General features: G+C 43.1%; 1 protein-coding gene and 1 long non-coding RNA gene across 2 annotated transcripts in view; both read right to left on the bottom strand.

The window, feature by feature from the left end:
• Positions 1–791: 791 nt before the first annotated feature.
• LOC121005997 lies at positions 792–5,826 on the bottom strand. The gene is made up of 3 exons (XR_005780003.1): positions 2,984–5,826; positions 1,487–2,643; positions 792–1,408 (listed from the first exon to the last, which is right to left on the bottom strand). It is a non-coding gene; the product is annotated as an uncharacterized LOC121005997 (long non-coding RNA).
• Positions 5,827–6,212: 386 nt separating this feature from the next.
• REEP3 (receptor accessory protein 3) overlaps positions 6,213–23,042 on the bottom strand; it is a 189,120-nt gene continuing 172,290 nt past the window's right edge. Inside the window, exon 8 of the mRNA XM_040438869.1 lies at positions 6,213–8,350. Coding sequence (XP_040294803.1) covers positions 8,294–8,350 — 57 coding nt within the window. The 3' untranslated portion in view covers positions 6,213–8,293. The remainder of the gene's footprint in view (positions 8,351–23,042) is intronic.

The raw sequence follows: 23,042 nt of genomic DNA, 5'->3' as shown, positions 1-23,042 counted from the left end.
ATTAGCAGAAAAATAGGAAAAAGTCTGTAATCCTTCAATACACAAACTTTGAATGCAGAGCAATCCACCACATCTACTATACATGCGTAATTTCTTTATTAGTAGCACTCAAGGTACTTTCTTCACACTAAAGGGATTTTAGGGGTTAACAATTTTGACGGCATAAACAATGAAGAGGCCACAGTTCTTGTCTGCTTGTCTCAGCTTCGTAGCCGCTTCAAATAAATAAAAGGCAGAAATGCCAAGAGTCAGACCTCTACCAATCTGATGTTGGTGGCCAATCAAAAAGATAGGCCATCAATATTAATTTTTAAGGGGTTGTCCAAGATAAATAAAATCTGAGGTAGAAGCAGTAAAGTAATACTCATCCATTTTATTCCCTGGCAGATTCAGTCTTTGTTTGATTTCCTGGCTGCAGCAGTGATATCCCATACATACCACATAACTGCTGCAGCCAGTCACTGGCCTCAGCTGTCACATCCCATAGTCTGTGTACACAGTGATCTGGTGTGCACGGAACAACATTGCTGCAGCCAGGAAGATGACCTCAGTGCTGCAGGGCTGGACCATGAAGCTGGAAGCAGCAGAGGAGAAAAGGGAGTATGAATTTCTGTTGCTTTTTTATGACATTTATTGCTTCTGCTCCAGTTTGTATTTATCTCAGATAACCCCTTTAAATGCATGCTCTATAAAATGCAAAATAGAAGATAAACAAGCAGATTAAATGTAAGAGAAATCAAACATTACAAATTGCTCACCACACAAAAACAAAAAAAAAACAAGCAGTGTACTGTATTTAAGATTTTTATTGGACTCCTTTGCAAAAAGATCCAGCATTTTTGCATAACGTTTGCTTAATAATCAGCATCCAGAGTTATAGCCCGTTACAAAATTCAAGCGTTCTGAAAAATCTAGCACAAATTACAGCACTGATTTCGTTTTTCCTTTTAATAAAAAAATAATATTCTGGTCTGTCGGAGGAGGTGGTGAGAAAGGAGAACTGAGGATGTAATGAAGAAAACGTATTTTGGGTAAAGAATGATGTTCCATACTACAGATAAAGAAAAGAGATTTCGTTGTTCGATTCCAAGGTAGAAGATTCTGCATACTATACTTCTAACCTTAAAAATCTGTTCTTGCATACCAGTATATCAGCACAGGGAATATGCCAACACACTGTTGGTTTTCTTCAGTAGGTATGGATACACCCTCCCACATTATGTGGCATAATGTGTAAAACCCATTTCAGCAATTTAGGTTTTGCACACAAAAAGGTCACAAATTAGGGCTTTGTGACTTTTTGGGATTATTTAGGCAAACTTTTCCAACACTAGGTGGGAAAGTGGCTCTGGTTTGCCTGCTGAGCTGATTTAAGCCAGATTTATCAACTTTAAAAAAAAGTTGAAAGCTTATTCCAGCAAAAGGGGTTTTCTAGACATGCTGCGACCTGTGCAGAGGTTACTGAGGGGAGTGGTAGCAGATAAACTGTGACATCACCTATTGTTAATTGTGGGATCCTGTGTAATCTACACAGAGGATTTATCTTTCACTGTAATCCTGCTCGGGTTGATAATGAGATGACTGTTGAAAAGTGATCTCTATAAAGCAGGTCATGTTGGCCTATTATAAGGCACAGTGGCAGTGCGAACACCCCTGGGCTTTAGGATTTCAAAAAAATATATATAAATTGTAGGATCAAAAATGGAAAAATATATTTAACATAAAAACTAGGTAATTTTCTGACGACACATACTGTAGTCTTAGCCTAGCTGAAATTTTACACACGTTATACAAACAGTATTATGCCTGGTACAAAGCCAATTCTCCTTGGCCACCTCCTCTTCCTAGACTGTACATACTGTAAGTTTAAAAAGCATTAACAGAGAAGTCACACAATATCTTTAGTAGTCTACAGCATATTAGTAAATCTCTGTACAAAGTTAGTGCAAAGTACTTGAAATAACGTCACCACCTCGCTTACACTTGAGCTCGCAATGAGATAAATCACTAGAGTTGTCTATCTCAGAGGTTATTGCTTTAATATTTGTGCATATCCCAGGTAACACATTGTCAATGTGTGGTGGGTCTGATTCTCAAGGGTGTCTACTTTGGTGTGCTGAATCAATTAGAGGAGTTTTCCAACTCTTAAAACTAGTGTGCAAATGGTCTGCAAGACAGTCTCACATGCAGTGCATGCACCATGCCCGTGGTTTATCTACTGCTTGTGTGGCATCCTGTACACTGTACAAATGGCTACCCCCTCTCCCTAAAGCATGGGACATCAAACATCACTTGCCTCTTATGCTCACTTCCTCCCCCTTTGTCTATGGAGGGATCGTATTTCTCATGGTGGGCAGCAAAACAGAGCTCAGTGTGTGTGAAGACAGAGTAATTACAGAAGTACACGCAGGCGGCTGTAAATAGAAGCAATGTGTGTGAGAGGGGAGAAGAATCCTGGGAACTGTAAGCCCTAGTAGCATCCATACAAAGGTACAGCACAGAGCAGGGCAAGATAATGAAAATGGAAAAACGGCTACTCCCGGTCTACTGTGGTATTATTTGGTGAGCATTCTGCACACATACAGGAATTTTTCTGCATTTTTTTTTGCATACATGCAGGTATTTTACATCATTTTTCTTTAGCTCGGAAAACTCCTTAAAATTGGGTAAGGCTACTTTCAAAGCAGCGTTTTCCTTTCCGTCATACCGGAATAAAACGCTTTAGTTTTGTCCCCATTCATTGTCAATGGAGACAAAACAGAACTGAACAGAACGCACCAGAATGCATCCTGTTCCGTTTGGTTGCGTTTTGAGTACGTCATGGGATGCGGAGCAAGACAGATCCGGCATGAAACACAATGTAAGTCAATGCTGCTGGATCCGTTTTCTCGGCGCCCAGAATTTTACAGATAATACAACCGGATCCATTCATAACGGGTGCAGTTGTATTATCATGATGGAAGCGTTTTGTCTGATCCATGACGGATCCAGCAAAAACGCAGATGTGAAAGTAGCCTAACCAAGTGTTGTTAGGCTGTTGATGAGGTTAGACAATACCGCAGATGAAAACAGAAGCCACTTATGAAACTTGGCTTCGGAATACTTGTTAAGCTCTTACTGGAGTGCTATTTATTTGATTGTATATGTATATACTACATAACACCAGATGCAATAAACCCATGTTACAGAGTGCTCTTCTAATCTTAATAGAAAAAATTGCCCAAAACATATTACAATCCCTCATTTTGGGACTAGTAAGAGACCATTCCCCTGCCTAGAGGACTGTACTTATATAAGAAAATACTTTTTGAGGTTGCTCTACGATGTAACTGCTGGGCTGTGTGTGTCAAGCTAGTCAGCAGGTCTTCCACAATTTGCATTGAATATAACAGATGAACTGATGATTCCAGTATGATGAACATGGAAAGAAAGCCTCCCCATACAGCATTTTACACACATTTTATATATCTATATATTATTCTGTCTACACATATTGTGAATTATATTTGTACAAAATTCCGAAATTGTGCCAGGGTTCCAGTAGTAGTAAAAAGTGTGCAATCTGCCTGCATGTCTTTTAAAAACGTTGAAAAATTGTAAACTAAGACAGACCCAAGCCTGGGACTGCACCGAGAAGCCCTTGCATTGTGAAGACAGAAACACCTACAGATGCAGCGCTTTCTAACTTGAATTTGATAACTTCTTGCAGTGCGATCTCTTATCATCAAAAAAGTAAAACTTTATCTATTTAAAAAACATTCATGGCCTATCCAAAGCCTATGCTGCAAAGTGTGCCCGGGTATTTTCTCAAGTGCTACTGAAGTGGAGAGAGCCACGCTGTGCGTTCACCTGTTTAGCCCTGCCTACATTAAGACAGAAGTAGGTCCTAGAGGTGGGACCCAGATCTCTCAGACATTTATGGCATATACTGTGGATATGCCATAAATGTCCCAGATGGGAATACCCCTTTGACTTGTTAAGATTTAAAATGAAGATCGCTGCATTGGTCGCTATTTAAACCACAGGAAAGTCAAAATAAAATTTAAAAAAAGAAAAATTTTGTTTCACAGAAAATTTCCCTGGGTAGTTTCCTAGAAAATTTACTCTGATTTTGGTTTTCAACTATTTACTGTAATATGTTTCCTTTCAGAGCCCACTATTATCCTAAAGAAGGACTGAATACTAGGCTAGAAAGCCAACTTTGGTGGATACCATTTCATCAACACAGGTAGTTCACCATGTTGCTGGAGCCTTCGGATCAGATTGTCCAAGATTTTGATACTGATGGCCTGTCCTCAGGATAGGTCATCAATATTTGATTGGTGGCACTCCGACTCCTGCCGCCCCCCTTACCCACCTATCAGCTGCTTGAAGAGGCTGTGGCCTCCTCACAGCCTACCAAGCACAGTACCTTACATTGTATAGATGCTGTACTTGGTATTGTAGCTCAGGCCCATTCACTTGAATGCGACTGTGCTGTGCCTAGACCATGTGACACATGAACGTGACATCTCTGGCCAAACAAGAGGCCACAGAGCTTGCTAGAGGGCTGCAGTCTCCACAAAGCAGCTGATTGGCAAGGGTGCTGGGGGTCAGACCCACACCGATCAGATACTGATGACCTATCCTGACTCCAGGCCATCAATATCAAAAATCCTGGACAACTCCTTTAACATAACTATAAAGTGAGAAGACAAGATCCTGCAGCCCCTTCCTCCCCCCAGAATCGCAATTTTAATCAATACCGATCCAATCAGCATAATCACCTAGATGTTTTCCAAGTAGCGCTAGAAGGAGACCTTAGGAGCTCAATGATCTTGTAAAGCTAATGTAAAGTATCTAATAAGCAAAACTGCCTCCACCATGAAGCATACTATAAACGTACTTTATATCATTATCCAGTGGTTCTAAAACACCATTGTCACGGACTATATGCAAAAATTGGAACAGAAATATATAAACATTTAGCAACCACAAAGTCAAATATAAAACATACAAACATAAAACAAAACAGATTTTTCAAATAAACGCAAAAAAACCAATTCCAACTCCCAAAATTAAAGCACAACTGCAATCAAATGTATTCATGTAAACTACTCAATGCATAATGATTATAAAATGATAAAGAGTATCTACTCTGGACCTCAGAGAAATATTAGATATATAACACGCAAAACATAATGTGCCGCACATTAAAATAAAGCTTAGTATTGCAATGATTATGAAACATTTGTCTTAATAACCTGAATGATAGAAGAAAAAAACAACTAATTGGTAGAGTACAAAGTAATTGCAAAATTTCAAACTGCATAGTAAAACAAATGCGAAAGAAAATTAAAATAGCAGGAAGTAAGAATTTGTTCTGCCTGGCCTTCCACCCTGCGGCACAGTCCACTGCCAGCAGTGCTTGTACAGGCATCAAAGGACAATATTCTATTTGAAAGCAAGTTCAATACTTGGCAATGTACAATGAAAAAAAAAAAAAAATCTAATACAAAGGATGAACAATGAAAAGGAAAAACTAATGAAAAATATAAATGGAGGTAAAAAAGCAAAATCACCTCTGATTCCAATAGCCAAGAAATAAGTTGGATCAGTAAACAGTATACTGTGTGTAAGTATTCAGTTATGTAAAATAACTTGTAGTCCAGCAAGGGTATTTTTTTTCAGGTGTAACCTGTTTAAAGGGGTTGTCCGGGTTGCCCAGACATACCCATATTTTCACCCAGACAGCCCCCCTTATTATAGCATCGGAGCATGTTATACTCCCATGCGCTCCCTTGCCCTGCGCTGGATAGCACAGGGCACAGGCTTTTTTATTTACAATAAACATAGAATGTGTCGGCAGATAAGAACCATTTGGCCCATCTAGTCTGCCCAATATACTGAGTATTATGGATAGCCCCTGGCCCTATCTTATATGAAGGATAGCCTTATGCCTCTCCCATGCATGCTTAAACTCCTTCACTGTATTTGCAGCTACCACTTCTGCAGGAAGGCTATTCCATGCATCCACTACTCTCTCAGTAAAGTAATACTTCCTGATATTACTTTTAAACCTTTGCCCCTCTAATTTAAAACGTCGACGTCACCGGCTCTGATGGGCCAGCTTTAGCGCCGTTTAACAGGCTAGGGTAGCGCTAAAGCCCGCCCATCAGTGCCGGTGATGTCACTAGGCTCACTGCTGGGTGGAAGCCCCCACCTGGCAGCCCTAAGGAGAGCCCGGGATGTCACCGGATCTCCTAAAAATGCCTTTGCCCTGCGTGATTCAGTGCAGGGCAAAGGAGAACAACGGAGCATGAAATGGTCTGATGCTCTTGTCAGGGGGGCTGCCTGGGTGAAAATATGGGTATGTCCGGGTTCAGCTCTGAACCCAGACAACTCCTTGAAAGAGCAAATATTAGCATGAACAACCCTATTAACCAAGGAATACTGCCTGGTGGGGTTGATCAGGCTGATTAAAACAATATCTTTCTTTTGTTTTTAGTTTGTACCGCTGTAGAGAACTCATTACTTTTATATTTATGAGAAGGAGTTACTTGGAGCACAGAGAGGCTGGCTGTAGCACTAGGAGAACTGGTACAGCTACGTCTTGGTGCACAGTACACTCCACCCTCCTATTTCATTGATAGAGCAATGCCTCTCATCTTGCCCTGTATTTGGGCGCCTGCGCTGTGGCTCACAAATTCTGCACCTGTGCTCTAGATCTGTTGCTTCTTGCCAAGCAGTGCAGATTCAGTATGCAGATGCCAACGAATTTATTACACCTGGAAGTTTAGGCTCCGGCGACTTCAGAGACAGAGGAGGAACGCTTATGAGTGGCATGCCAGCACAGGTGCAGAGTTTGTGAGGCACATAAAGGGCTCCAGAAGACAGGACAAGACAAGATTTATTGCCCTGTCAATCAAATGGGAGGAGGGGGTGTACTCAGCACTGGGGAATAGCGGTAGCAGTGCTCCTAGTGCTATAGCCATCCCTTCGGTGCTCCAAGTAACTAATTTGCATAAATATAAAAGTAATGACATCTCTGTAGTGGTAAAAGCTAAAAACAAAATAAATATACTGCTTTAATCAGCATGATCAACCCTACCAGGCAGTATACATGGTTTTATAGGGCTGACAGGTGCTCTTTAAAAAGAATTTGTCAGCTATCCTGACATTTAGTAAATTCTGGGGCATCTTTGCGTTGTGCCCTTCCTCCAGTAATACACAGTATGAGTAGATTCACAAGTGGGTGTTACCACTTTTTACTATGAAAATTTACTAAAACAGACATGTTTGACTGCTCCTATTTCAGGGAAACCTGCCCACTTAATTTTGACCTAGAAACTGCCCAACAGGCTTTAACAATCTGGTCATGTTGTTCTCCAAAGTACCTTTTGTACATTTCCTCTGACTTGTTGTAAACCATGCTCGATCATCTGCAAATTAGCGGTCACAAGTCAAGGAGGTTGGTGCTTTCCTCTCCCGAATCTGGCCTACTCTACTTTGATTGACGTTCCTGAACAGTAAATGTGCAATATCCCCAGAGACAAAGGGGATGATGTTCTCCGTGAAAGGGAACATCAAACACGGTACAGGACGCAGGGTTTTGGCAGGGAAAGTGTCAGCCTTTTTCATTTTTAACCATTAATTTGCATACCGCGGAAGAGTGGACGTCAGCAGAAATACTCAAGAGGCACTTTGGGAACAACAAGACCAGATTTCTAAGGAACTGTGGGCATTTTGTATGTCCACATCGAGCTGACACGTTCCTTTTAAGACAGCAAAATAAACTTCCTTTTTAATTATCAGGAACTAATCAACGACAAATAATATTTTCTGTTTTAGGAAATGAATCTGGTTGTATTGTAAACTGCAAGCTCTTGGATAAGGCAGCTTCCATTTGATAGAATTGTCCGAATTTAGTAAGGCCTCTTAGTGTACAGAAAACATTTACGATCCATAAGACCATGAATATTGCATAAAACTGTAATAAAAACCCTAATGATCTGCTCCAGTCCTCCAGATGCTGATTCACCTGTTCTCCTGACTAGCAAGACCTATATCCGGTCCTGAAACATTAAGACTAAAGCACTGTGTTGCACAGAATCCCTTAAGTGGCTCCAAAGTTACAGGTCTAAAACGTTCCAAACAACATATAAAATACACAACAATAAATAGTGATCCTGGAAGTTGTTCTTGCTTCTTGGGGTCTACTGCTGTTTCTGAAACGTACTATATATTAACACGTCACATTCAGACATAGAACATGATTGTATTACAGCAGTTCAGGGCATTTCATTAAGTCCCATTAGAAGTAAACTTGGGGTCTTTTTTTCACTTTGTACTTCAGTGATCCATATCGTACCTGCAAAACAGCAAGGAAATTTGTCACTGCCTAATACTCACAGCGAAGAATTGGTGTCAAGTGGCGGCAGTGAATATGCAATTGTTGAAATGCAGCCTGACAATATCAAATCGGTAGCAAATTGTACCCAAGCCCTTCCAACCCTTATTCAAAATAGCCTACACTATGACCTGGCAGGTCAAAACAGAGAATGCACATGTCACCAGAGAGTGGAGCACCCGTCAAATGAAGGTCGCTCCTTTTCCTTACATTGATCTCTGAGAGAATGTCACACAACTTGCCAATGGCTGGAAGAATGCATTAAAGGATTTCTCCAGATCTTATGGTACTTTCACAGTAGCGGCAGGACGGATCCGACAGGCTGTTCACCCTGTCGGATCCGTCCTGCCGCTATTTCGCCGGACTGCCGCTCCGTCCCCATTGACTATAATGGAGACGGGGGGCGGAGCTCCGGCGCAGCACGGCAGTGCGTGGTGAGACTAAAAAGTCGGACATGCAGTACTTTTAGTCCGGGGGCCTCTTGCCGTGCTGCGCCGGAGCTCCGCCCCCCGTCCCCATTATAGTCAATAGGGACGGAGCGGCAGTCCGGTGGCACAGCGAAATAGCGGCAGGATGGATCCGACAGGGTGAACAGCCTGTCAGATCCGTCCTGCTGCTAGTGTGATAGTAGCCTTAAAGTGTAATTGTCATTTTTCTTTTTTTCTTTCTGTAATGTATAGGGGAGGTCACAAGAAAAGTTTTTTTGTAATATACTGTAAAGGAATTTTTACATTCGGATGAAAAAAAACTGGCTCTGAATTGTCCCTTTGCAGCGCTCTCTAAATGATCATTGAGGAGGAATATCCATCTTCACAACACAGCGCAGTACCCTATATATTGATAAGGCTGACTATACAATATATATATATATATATATATATATATATATATATATATATATATATATATATATATATATAATCAGGGCCGGTGCAAGGATTTTTGCCGCCCTAGGCAAAGATCCATTTTGCCGCCCCCTCATGTCACTCACTCACTGACAGACACACACACACAAACTGACAGACAGACGCGCACTCAGACACTCACTGAATGACGTACACAGAAACTCACTGACAGACATACTCACTGACAGACACCTACCCACTGAAACACTCACACACACAGAAACTCACTGACAGACACTCACTCACTGGCAGACAAACATACACATACTCACTGACAAACACACAGACACTTACTGACTGACAGACATCCACACTCACTGACGTACACTCACTCACTGACATACACACACACACACACACACACAGACACTCAATGACAGACACACATACATTTACTGACAGAAAGACAGACATACATGATTTTTATATATATATATATATATACACACACACAGATTATATATATTGCACTGTCTCCCTACTATTTTAACACTGTCCGTGGTGAGTGCTGACAGCATATGATACTTCTGTATCTCTGGCACACTGACTAACTATCTACTGGGAGATGCAGTCAACGCTCGTTACTGTCAGTAAGTATAGCGACATGTTGTACAATATATTTTTCGGATTATAAGATGCACCTAGGATTTGGAGGAGGAAAAAAAGAAACATTTTTTTCCATCAGAGCGCAGAACCAAAATCAGAACCCCTCATTATTCATCAGACCCTCATCAGACCCCCAAATCAGATCCACATTCTTCATCAGACCTCAGATTAGACCCCAAAATCAAACCCCCATGCCCCATCAGCCTCAGATCAGACCCCCAAACTCCATCAGACCCCCAGCCTCCAATCAGACCCCCCAGCCCTCATCAGCCTCAGTTCAGACCCAATCAGCCTTAGATTGGACCCCCAGCCCCAATCAGCCTCAGATCAGCTCCCCAGCAGACCCTATCGGCCTCTAATTGGACCCCCCCCCCCCCTCCAAACCCCAGATCAGACCCGCCCCAGTCCCCAGATTGTCCTATTATAGCTGAATAAGATACATACATTTGCATAATACACGGTCACGTGATCTTGTCTGATCCCGTGACTATTATCATGTGTTTTAGGCAAGGCAGCATAGTGTGATGCTGTGGATGGAAGCGGCCGTGTGACTAGGATGCATCATGTGATGTTTAGTCATGTGACTGCACCTTTCACATGACCGTCTGGATTGAAGTGGCAGTGTGATCAGGATGCATCATGTGACTGATCATCACAGGTCCTTCTGACATGCGCGTTTATACTATTGAGACGCTGTGTCTCATGGTGTTTCTATGCTGATAGGTATGGTTTCTCCTCCTTCCCCCACACATCAATTATGTTTTTAATCACAAACCAGGGGTTATTCACATTTTTTGTAATTAATGAATTATGGATCACTTATGAATTCTGTGATTTTGTACATTTAATTATATGCACATTTTGGATATTTCATATATGAATGTATACACAATATATGTATTGTATTATACACAGTTTTATATGTATTTTTAATATTATAATCATGCACTTTTTATATTTTTGTTCTTGATTGTTTTAATTATCCAATAATCACATGTGTGGTATAAATATATGTAATTTGCACCATGAATTTGTCACTGCTTGAAAAAGGTTCCAAAGGGAGAACCGAAACGTTGCATCTGGTGAAATAAACACGTATCTATTTTTGGGAAGTGCCTTGGAATTTCCTTTTTCATTATATATATATATATATATATATATATATATATATATAAAGAAGATACAAAAGCTGGGCAGCACAGCAGTTTAACTTGTAGATGCAGAGTGCCAGCGGCTGTAGGGACAGCTTGAGTAAGGTCCCAGCAAGTGGACCGAAACGTCGCTGTCTCGGGAATAAAAGTTTTTGTGCTGTGCTGTGAAATTTCTTATCTATTTTATATATATATATATATATATATATATATATATATATATATATAGAATAAAGAAAGACACCGCAGCACATCCGTTTGGTGAAAAAAGTGGGACCCTTTATTCACCTGTGCGACGTTTCGGTCCGCTTACTGGGACCATTCTCAAGCAATACAGCATTGTGGGAACTGTGAGCATTTTATGCAGTCATAGTCAATTAACATACACAAGTGGCAATCGATAAAAAATACAAAATACAGAAGATATAGTAAATATCAGAAAAATACAAATGTGACAAGCCCGGAAGGTAGTTAAACTCAAAGCCGTAGTCGGCGTACATAAGGCTTCCAGGTATACATACTAGTCATAAATACAGTAAAAATACAAAAGTGGCAATTAATAGTGAATCATTATCACCTGTGAATATGTGATGTTGACAGGACCGAACATGGAGTGGGGCGTGCTCGATGGTGGGAGGATGAACTGTAGCGTGATGCGCCGCATGGAAGTGGCGTCCCGGAACTGCTACTGCGCATGTCCGTGACGTCAATGTAGGTCAAACACATGATCACCTAGTGAAGCGTCACGTGACGTGGCAACGTAACATAACAATGCCGTAAGTAAAGGTAAAACCAACAACAAAACAAGAAATTCTGTGGCAGTACACGGATAGAACACCCAGGGTATGTGGTCGGGCGACATGCCATCTTGCGATGCGCTGTCGTCCGGCGTCAACGGGCACAGAAAAGGGGGAAGGTGAAACAGCGGCAGCCATCACCCTCCCACTATGCTCGTCACAGTTAACCCCTTATCGGGTGGGAATCCTGCACAGTAACTTTCTAAGTATGCAAGTGACAATAGTAAATATAGCTGTAATTAACAGTATAATAAGCAGTAATCCAGGAATAAGCCACACATGTTTAAAGTAAGCATCACGCCTCCCGCTGAGCTAAGCCCATCCAGCAATAGGTCCTGAAAAGTGAAACAATAAAAAAATATATTATCCAAATATATTCATTAAAAACAAGAAAACAGTTTTTTCAACACTTAAGCCGACAAGGACAAAGCCAAAGGGAATCATATGAAAAGTCATGGCCTGTATTCTACATTCAAGCCCATCGGACGAATGGATTGTAGCTTAAAAATCCATTCGGACTCGCGTTTTTTGAGCATTTTGATACGGTCACCACCAGTCCGCGGTAACGGAACATGATCCAGGATCATAAACTTGAGATCTCCTTCAACATGTTCCATGGCCGCGAAGTGTTGTGAGACAGGCAGGTCTTTACGTTTTTTCCGTATGGAAAATCGATGTTGATTGAACCGGGACTTGAAATCACATGTGGTTTCACCCACGTATAATAATTTACAGCGGCACCATAAAACATAAATCACAAAACTAGAGTCACAGGTCAAATAAAATTTAAGGGGGTAAGAGATCCCAGTTTGTGGGTGGATAAATTCCCGTCCCTTCACCATGTATTTACAGTTTACACAGTGAAGGCACGGGTAACTTCCAGTTTTTTTAGGGGCCAAAAGTAGTTGACGTGTACTTTTTTGTGAGCCTATATCATTTTTGACTAATCTGTCTTTTATGTTACGAGCTCTTTTGTAAGAAGTGAGTGGTCTATTGCAGAATTCAGGAATGTTTTTATGCTCAGTTTTGAGAATTGACCAGTGTTTGTTAATTATTTTATTGACATGTGAGCTTGCTTCACAGAAGGTAGAAATAAAAGGTATTCTTTGAGAATGATAGGATCCTGGAATTTAATATGGAAGGATCCGCATGGGATTATGATCATGGCAAGGTCATTAGGTGAGGTTTTGGCGGGAGATTTTCCCGCCAAAAGTGGTGGCCAGGGTGGCTAAATTTAGCCAGTGTTACTGGGGGAGGTGGATTGGCTAGTTAGGGCACCTATAGATGATGGTTGCTGGGCAGATTAATTGTTGATGCCCAGCAACAGTTAGGGCATTGGTTGTTGATTCATGGGGATGGGGTCTCTCTATGTATATATTGCGGTGGCTGTCAGTGATCCAGCTGTCAGCCAAACCGCAAGTCTGGAGCTGCACTCTGCCTGTCTGCCCCTGTGAGGATTCGCCTGCTTCCTGTGTTCCTGCCAGCCGTACCTGATGGATGGTTTCATCGCTGCCCTGCGGAGCCGTGCTGTGGAGGAAGGAGCGTCTGCCTGGTTTGAAGCGTGCCTGTCGGACCTGTCGCCTGCCTTCCCGGAGTTGCCTGGAGCTGGAGGAGCCTCTTGCGGTGATGGACCGGAGCCTGTGGACCCTGCTGCTGTCTTGCCTGCGCTGCGCTCTTCTCAGCGTGAGAGGAGGCAGCGCGCCCGTTTTTCACCTTCTCCATCTAGGTCCTCTGCTGAGCGGCGGCGTCCAGAGAAGCGGCAGGCATCGGAGTCCGGACCCGGAAGTAGCGGCGCGGGCGTGATGTCACTTCCGGTGGTGCAGCAGCCTTCTGTGTCCCCCGGGAACTTTGATGGGACTGATGGTTCCGGCGGTCATTTGCTTCCTGGGTGCCCTCTGGTGGACGTTCAAGGAACTTCTTCTTTTCGTCGCAGAAGTGGGAAGAGGTCCAGGACTCGCGGACAGCAGGTGCAGCGTCCAGCTCTGCGGCTCCACTCCGGTGTTGAGCCGCGGGGCGGATGCGCGCCAGGAAGATACCTCTTTGCCACCAGGAGTGTCATCGCTTTCCCCTCCTCGCAGGACTGAGGCTTCGTCTGATGGTGAGTGCCTTGGTGGCTTGGCTCCGGTACTTACCTCCTTGTCCTCTGTCCTCTCCTCTCTTCAAGCTATTATCCCCGCTGTCCCTCTATCTGCCGTTCCGTCTGCCGTTGCGGATGATGTTACGTCTGCTTGGCGGTCGGTCGGGCAGAGGGATGAGCAAAATTCTGACAGCGAAGGTTCCCTCCCTCTTCCGTTATTTTGTAAGCGGAAGGGGGTAGCGGAGACCTGTTATAAGGAGGCTCTCCCTTGTGAGATGTCCCCCTTAGGTTTTCATTTGCCTGTCTCTGTTAAAGAAAAAATTTGGCGTAATGAATTTGTTGATATTTTATCTCTTTTGCCTGCGTCTAAGGATTTTGTAATTAAATTGGATAAGCGTGATGAGAAGACTGAGGAGGATCGGCGTCGTCCGATTCCTCGGTCATTCAACAATTGGTTGCAGGCGTATTGTATTTTTTGTAGTGTTATTGGGGAGAAATTTCCTCAAAAGTGTTCTGGATTATTTCAACATTTAGACAATGTTTTAGAAGCTTATAAAAGTTTTGGAGGTGTTGGGTGGTTTTCTTATGATGAGGGTGTTAGGCAAAAATTGTCAGTATACCCTGGTATGCGTTGGGGGGCAAAGGATGTGGGTTTGTGGCTCAATTTGTTGGTGCCGCATCGCACGTCCTTTTCCGCTCCTAGGCAGCAGCCGTCCTCAACTGTTTCTCAGCCGTCTGCTTTAAGGAAGGGCACTTGCTTTGCGTTCAATGAGTCGCAGTGTCGATGGCCTTCCTCATGCAGATATCGGCATGAGTGTACATTTTGCGGAGGCAGCCACCCCATGGTGCGTTGCTTCAAGAAAGCAAATCTCTCAGCCATCCGCAAGGGAATATGTTTCAAAGAGCCTGGACGCCAGTAAGGGTAGCGAGCATGGGTCCGTGGTTAGAGCAGTATCCAAATCGCATGATGGCGGAGTTACTTCTTAAGGGTTTTTCTGTAGGTTTTATTTTGCCTTCATTTTCAGGTTCTGGTTGTGAATGGGTTAATAACCTATCTTCAGTTAACCATTTCCCGTCTGTGGTGCGTGCGAAATTGATGAAGGAGCTGGAGGCGGATAGGATTTCAGGTCCTTTCTCTTCCCCTCCTTTTGTTAATTTTTGTCTCTCACCTTTGGGTATTGTACCTAAGAAGGAACCGAGTGCCTTTCGCTTGATTCATCATTTATCTTTCCCTTATGGGGCATCTTTAAATGATGAGATCGATAAGGCCTTGTGTTCCGTTAAGTATGCAACCTTTGACGCTGCAGTGGATATGGTCCGCTCGTTCGGTCAGGGCGCTTTAATGGCAAAGGCCGACATTCAGTCGGCTTTTCGCTTATTACCTGTTCACCCGTCTTGTTTTAATTCTCTGGGTTTTCAGTTTCAGGGTTTGTTTTATTTTGATAGATGTTTACCTATGGGTTGTTCTGTGTCTTGTTTTTATTTTGAAGCTTTTTCCTCTTTTATTGAATGGGTTGTGTCTGTTCAGTGTATTAAAGGCGCTGTGACGCATTATCTAGATGATTTTTTGTTTATAGGTCCAGTTGATTCCCCAGTTTGTTCTGATTTGTTGGGTTCGTTTTTTCAGGTTTGTTCGGAGTTTGGTGTGCCTTTGTCTGCGGAGAAGACTGTTTATCCTGTTAATTGTTTAGAGTATTTAGGTATTACTATTGATTCAGTGAAGGGTGAGTTTCGTCTTCCCCAGGAGAAGGTATTTAGAATTTGTTCTGTGATTTCAGATCTGTTGAGTAGGAGAAAAGCTACGGTCAAGGAGATTCAGTCATTATTGGGTCTTTTGGCTTTCGCATCTAGAGTCATGCCGATGGGTCGGGTTTTTTGTCGTCGACTAGCGGCTTTAATTGCAGGCATTCGGAATCCGGTTTTTCATGTTCGGTTGTGTAGGGATAGTAAGGATGATTTGGTAATTTGGTTGGAATTTTTTAGGAATTATAATGGTCGTTCTTTTTGGCAGGATCAGTTTGTGTTTGCCCCCTCTTTGGAGCTATTCACGGATGCAGCAGGGGCCTCTGGTTTTGGCGCCTTCTGGAATGGGCACTGGTGCGCGGCTGCGTGGCATTCATCTTGGGTGGATAATGGGGTAACAAAGAATATAGTGGTTTTGGAATTGTTCCCTGTTATTGTGGCTCTGGTTTTATGGGGTAGTTTTTTTTGCTAATAAAAGGATCTTTCTACACACAGATAATAAAGGGGTGTTGTTTGCGGTTAATTGCTTGTCCTCAAAGTGTCCGTTAGTGGTAAAGCTGTTACGCCATTTGGTTCTGCTTTGTTTGCAGTTGAATATTTGGATAAAGGCGCGTCATATTCCAGGTATAGATAATTCTATTGCTGATGCTTTGTCTCGGTTTCAGTTTCAGAGATTTCGCTCGTTGGCGGCAGGGGCCGATTTGGAAGGGGAAGTGTGCCCTCCACATCTGTGGAGTCTGATCTGGTCCTAGGGATGTCGTATCTTCAGTCGTCAGTAGCCCCAGCGACGTGGTCAGACTATGTCCGTTCGTGGAGTCGTTGGTGTCGTTTTGTGGAAGGTAGAGGTGGGTCTCCCTTTGTGAGTAATGAGGTTTCAGCGTTAGCATTTTGTCTGTCTCTCTTTAGGATTAGGTTAGCTCATGCCACGGTAGTTAGGATCTTGTCAGGTGTTTCATTTTTTCTTAGGATTCTGGGGGTCCCTTCTTTTCTGGAATTTTTTATGGTGAAGCAGATGTTGAAGGGTTATAAGAAGGGTAATTGTTCTTCTGACAGCAGGTGTCCTATCTCCCCTGATTTATTGGTTGCTTTGTGTGAAGCTACAGCTGTGGTTTGTATCAGTGATTATGAGTCCCTGCTTTTTTCTACTGTATTTTTGTGCATGTTTTTTGGGGCTTTTAGGATAAGCGAGCTGTTGCCAAAGAGCGGCAGGTCTGGCTTAGGGTTGTTGCTAGCTAATGTGCACGTTCATGCTAACTATGTTTTATTTTTCCTTCCTACTACTAAGACGGATCAGTCTGGACAAGGTTCTTGGATTCGGGTGGGTAGGGTCAGGTCAGGTGATCTCTGCCCGGTGAGTATGCTAATGCGTTTTTGGGAGTGCAGACCAGTCGGTGGTTCTTTGTTTTTTGTTCATCAGGATTTTTCCCCTTTAACACAGTTCCAGTTTCGGAGGGTTTTGTGTAAGTGTCTTACTGTATTGGGGTTGGAAGATTTTCGGTTTACATCTCATTCCTTTAGGATCGGGGCCGCATCCACGGCAGCTCAATTTGGTTTGGGCGCTTCTGTGATTAAGAGGATTGGGAGATGGTCCTCCAATCGCTTTAAGATGTATGTTCGTCCGTTTCCCGATGCCCTCTAATGTTGTTTGTCTTCTTAGGTTTCCAAGGCATCACCGTATGGATCGTCGGCCATTCTTTCGTTCACTGGGCCCAGCGAAGAGCTTCAGGAAGGTCGTACGGTGATAACTTGTCTTGGTCTACAGATGATGTTAGAGTCCATTGGAATGGTGTCAGAGGACTGCGCTGGGAGGGTATTATTGATGTAATTTTGGAAATGTGTTCGTTGTATCCGGACCCTGATGTTATTATTCTTCATGCTGGTGGCAATGACGTGGGGAAGCTTGGGACCATGGAGTTAGCTTTCAGCATGAAGCGTACTTTGGTTCGGATGCGGCGATTGTTTCCAGTGTCACGTTTAGTTTTTTCAGAGATGGTTCCGCGGCTAGTATGGCTGTCTTGTGCGAATCTGAAATATCTGGACAGGATTAGGATTCGCATCAACAGAGTCATGGCAAAATTTATGCCCTTGGTTTGGGGTTTCTCATATCGACACGTGGACTTGGAGGGAGGTTTGCCCGGCCTGTATTTCTCTGATGGTGTTCATCTATCGGTCATTGGTCTTGACATTTTTAATTTGGGCTTTCAGGCTATGATAGAAGCAGCTATGGGTGGGGGGGGGCCCATGCCTCCTGCTTAGTCGGTCTGGTCCGGTGGGTAAAGTCGCTCACTGGAATGGTGAGCGGACTAGTTATTTGGGTATTTAGGCCGAGCTTATGGCTGGTCTAAACTATGGTATTAAGCTGGATGGTCCGAGCTTATGGCTGGACCGTTATGTGGTTATAAAGGTTATATTGGTACATGGTTTAATGTTTATCTGGTTTAAGCTGTTCTTTAATAAAGCTGGTCGTGGCCAAAATCTTCCACCATATAAAGGTGTCCACGTGTCTTATTTATTTATTTAGTTGTATTGATAAGGTGTTTGGATGCGGGTTTTGTATGATCTATAATCCCATGATAGGATCCTGGAATTTAATATGGAAGGATCCGCATGGGATTATGATCATGGCAAGGTCATTAGGTGAGGTTTTGGCGGGAGATTTTCCCGCCAAAAGTGGTGGCCAGGGTGGCTAAATTTAGCCAGTGTTACTGGGGGAGGTGGATTGGCTAGTTAGGGCACCTATAGATGATGGTTGCTGGGCAGATTAATTGTTGATGCCCAGCAACAGTTAGGGCATTGGTTGTTGATTCATGGGGATGGGGTCTCTCTATGTATATATTGCGGTGGCTGTCAGTGATCCAGCTGTCAGCCAAACCGCAAGTCTGGAGCTGCACCCGCCCGCCCGCCCAATTTTGCTATATCGTCACGACTGCTTTATTAGAAGGAGGGGTAAAGTCGCTCACTGGAATGGTGAGCGGACTAGTTATTTGGGTATTTAGGCCGAGCTTATGGCTGGTCTAAACTATGGTATTAAGCTGGATGGTCCGAGCTTATGGCTGGACCGTTATGTGGTTATAAAGGTTATATTGGTACATGGTTTAATGTTTATCTGGTTTAAGCTGTTCTTTAATAAAGCTGGTCGTGGCCAAAATCTTCCACCATATAAAGGTGTCCACGTGTCTTATTTATTTATTTAGTTGTATTGATAAGGTGTTTGGATGCGGGTTTTGTATGATCTATAATCCCATACTCACGTTGAGTGCCTTGAAGCAATTCGCTTCTCTCTTTTAGATTACTCCGTTTGCGTTGTTGCTGCAATATAGCAGCTGGGTATTGTCTCTGTCTAAAGTTTTGTGTCATAGTCTCCAGAGTAGCATCGAGCACAGAGGTATCACTGACTATACGTTTAGCCCTGATAAACTGGCTGTAGGGTAATGACCGCACCATCATCCGAGGATGAGCACTGTCAAACCTCAAGATGGTATTCCGGTCAGTGGGTTTCGTGTAAACCTCTGTGCTCAATGCCCCCCCAGCACTGCGTACGTTTACATCCAAAAAATGTAACATAGTGGTTGAAAATTCCAAGGTAAATTGCCCGTTGACGCCGGACGACAGCGCATCGCAAGATGGCATGTCGCCCGACCACATACCCTGGGTGTTCTATCCGTGTACTGCCACAGAATTTCTTGTTTTGTTGTTGGTTTTACCTTTACTTACGGCATTGTTATGTTACGTTGCCGCGTCACGTGACGCTTCACTAGGTGATCATGTGTTTGACCTACAGTGACGTCACGGACATGCGCAGTAGCAGTTCCGGGACGCCACTTCCATGCGGCGCATCACGCTACAGTTCATCCTCCCACCATCGAGCACGCCCCACTCCATGTTCGGTCCTGTCAACATCACATATTCACAGGTGATAATGATTCACTATTAATTGCCACTTTTGTATTTTTACTGTATTTATGACTAGTATGTATACCTGGAAGCCGACTACGGCTTTGAGTTTAACTACCTTCCGGGCCTGTCACATTTGTATTTTTCTGATATTTACTATATCTTCTGTATTTTGTATTTTTTATCGATTGCCACTTGTGTATGTTAATTGACTATGACTGCATAAAATGCTCACAGTTCCCACAATGCTGTATTGCTTGAGAATGGTCCCAGTAAGCGGACCGAAACGTCGCACAGGTGAATAAAGGGTTCCACTTTTTTCACCAAACGGATGTGCTGCGGTGTCTTTCTTTATTCTACACGCTGGCACCCACACCCGACCACCAGGAGTGCTGCCCTGATTTCTTTTCCTGCATAATACCACAGGAGCGAGCACCCACCGTTTCACATTGAAAGCAAACACCATCTACCTAAACGTGCATCCATGGATCCGCTGTTAAATCAGCCTTCACCGGCCACTTTTTCATACACGGAAGCCGACAAGGACTGAATCGTGGGAGCATGTGGAGGCAATGTGGACTTTCTCTCGGTTCCCTCGCTGCTTGACATCAAAAAGAGGTATGAGCGTGATTCTAGAAAATGTCTTACCCTGGAATTACATTCCACCACTTTAGTGGAATATGTCAAAACCAACCGTGTACCTAGGGGGATGCGTGTACAACCTAGATCCTCCATGTATTCCAATGATCTAGAATTTCGCTCCAAATATGAACAAATTTCCAATAAATATTCCCTGGATTTAATGCTGCTTAACATTGAATTCATGCGTAAAGATTTATTCTCTACAGCAGCCAACAAGACCGAGGATGAGGCCGCACTAAGGGCCATCTTGTCCCCACAGGACTTTGATGACTACTATAACAAGTTTCAACCCCACCTGAATAAACTTAAGAGTGACATTCAAGAAACCAAGCGAGGAAAATGGCAAAGGGACACAATGGACTATACTACGGGCCATGTCTATAATTGGAACGAAAGCAACCGAACAAACCCAAATCAGAGTCAGAAAAAAATAAAAAAGCGGGATGATTCCAACACTGGCAATTCAGCCACTTTTTTAGGGCCTCTACCTGCACACGGAAAAAAGCCACTAGAAGGGGTGGTCGAAACAGAAATCGATACCGTAAAAACAAGGAGTCAAAAGATGCTGAGAAAGACCAATGCTTGACGGTGGTAAATATATCTTCTCACATATTGACACCGGTACAAAAGCAGTTACTTGAAAAGGGTCTGAGTTTCTGTCCGGCGAGTGGTATTAATTGGTATGAGTTGGAAGCCGATTTATTGTATTTCTTTAGATTAATTAAACTAAAAATCCATTTTCAGGATGTACATAGTGCTACCACTTTACCCTTGCATGAATTACGTTTATCTGATTGGGGATTGAGGGTCAAGAGGGATTTTTCCCCCCAAATATCTTCCAAGGCGTTTGACGTGTTTTCAGACGCGGTGCTGGGTGACATACAGGAGCTCAAACACTCTGGACTCTTGGATCACATCCAGCACCCCAACATTTCTAAACAGGAATTAGAGGCACTTGAACAGTTAATCCATGACCACTCCCTCACCATCAAGTCTGCTGACAAGGGTGGTGCGGTAGTGGTCATGGATACTGCTATGTATTTGACAGAGGCAGTCCGCCAATTATCTGACTCTGAAGTTTATGTAAAACTCCAAAGGGATCCCAGATTTGACATACAACGTGAATTCAAGTCACTTGTTAACACCTATGCACAAATTGGTCTCATTGATGAGCAACTAAGTGAGTTTTTACTGATTGAACACCCTGTCACCCCTTTATTTTATTTATTGCCAAAAATCCACAAAAATTTACAGTGTCCGCCCGGCCGACCTATAGTTTCTGGCCGTGGCGCTTTACTCAGTAATGCCTCCATTTTTTTAGATAAGATTCTGCAGACTTATGTGGTCAACTCAAAATCTTATCTAAGTGACACCACTGACTTTTTGTCTAAGTTAGCAGACGTGACGATGCCGGAGGACGCCATATTGGCCTCCTTCGACATCGTCAGTCTGTACACTTCTATACAGCATGATATAGGGTTGGCAACTGTGGAATCTGCTTTAGCTAAATCTGATTACATCATTGAGGCACGTACTTTTTTTCTGGCTTTATTGCGCATGATTTTATATAATAACTATTTCCTTTTTGGGGATGACTATTATATGCAAATCAGAGGGACGGCCATGGGGACGAATGTGGCCCCCACTTACGCCAACATGGTCGTCTCCCATTTGGAGGAACAACATGTCTATGTGTCCCACCACTTCAGCCATGTGCTGAGGTGGTGGAGATACATAGACGATATTTTTGTTATTTGGACAGGTACTGCCTCCGAGTTACATTTATTTCACAATTATTTGAACAGCCTGATTCCAGACATACAATTTACCTTGGAATTTTCAACCACTATGTTACATTTTTTGGATGTAAACGTACGCAGTGCTGGGGGGGCATTGAGCACAGAGGTTTACACGAAACCCACTGACCGGAATACCATCTTGAGGTTTGACAGTGCTCATCCTCGGATGATGGTGCGGTCATTACCCTACAGCCAGTTTATCAGGGCTAAACGTATAGTCAGTGATACCTCTGTGCTCGATGCTACTCTGGAGACTATGACACAAAACTTTAGACAGAGACAATACCCAGCTGCTATATTGCAGCAACAACGCAAACGGAGTAATCTAAAAGAGAGAAGCGAATTGCTTCAAGGCACTCAACGTGAGTATTCTCAAAGAATACCTTTTATTTCTACCTTCTGTGAAGCAAGCTCACATGTCAATAAAATAATTAACAAACACTGGTCAATTCTCAAAACTGAGCATAAAAACATTCCTGAATTCTGCAATAGACCACTCACTTCTTACAAAAGAGCTCGTAACATAAAAGACAGATTAGTCAAAAATGATATATGCTCACAAAAAAGTACACGTCAACTACTTTTGGCCCCTAAAAAAACTGGAAGTTACCCGTGCCTTCACTGTGTAAACTGTAAATACATGGTGAAGGGACGGGAATTTATCCACCCACAAACTGGGATCTCTTACCCCCTTAAATTTTATTTGACCTGTGACTCTAGTTTTGTGATTTATGTTTTATGGTGCCGCTGTAAATTATTATACGTGGGTGAAACCACATGTGATTTCAAGTCCCGGTTCAATCAACATCGATTTTCCATACGGAAAAAACGTAAAGACCTGCCTGTCTCACAACACTTCGCGGCCATGGAACATGTTGAAGGAGATCTCAAGTTTATGATCCTGGATCATGTTCCGTTACCGCGGACTGGTGGTGACCGTATCAAAATGCTCAAAAAACGCGAGTCCGAATGGATTTTTAAGCTACAATCCATTCGTCCGATGGGCTTGAATGTAGAATACAGGCCATGGCTTTTCATA

This window comes from Bufo bufo, chromosome 6 (genome assembly GCF_905171765.1).
Source record: "Bufo bufo chromosome 6, aBufBuf1.1, whole genome shotgun sequence".
NCBI lineage: Eukaryota > Metazoa > Chordata > Amphibia > Anura > Bufonidae > Bufo > Bufo bufo.
The sequence above is the reverse complement of the archived record's forward strand: the minus strand, read 5'-3'. Positions and strand labels throughout refer to the sequence as shown.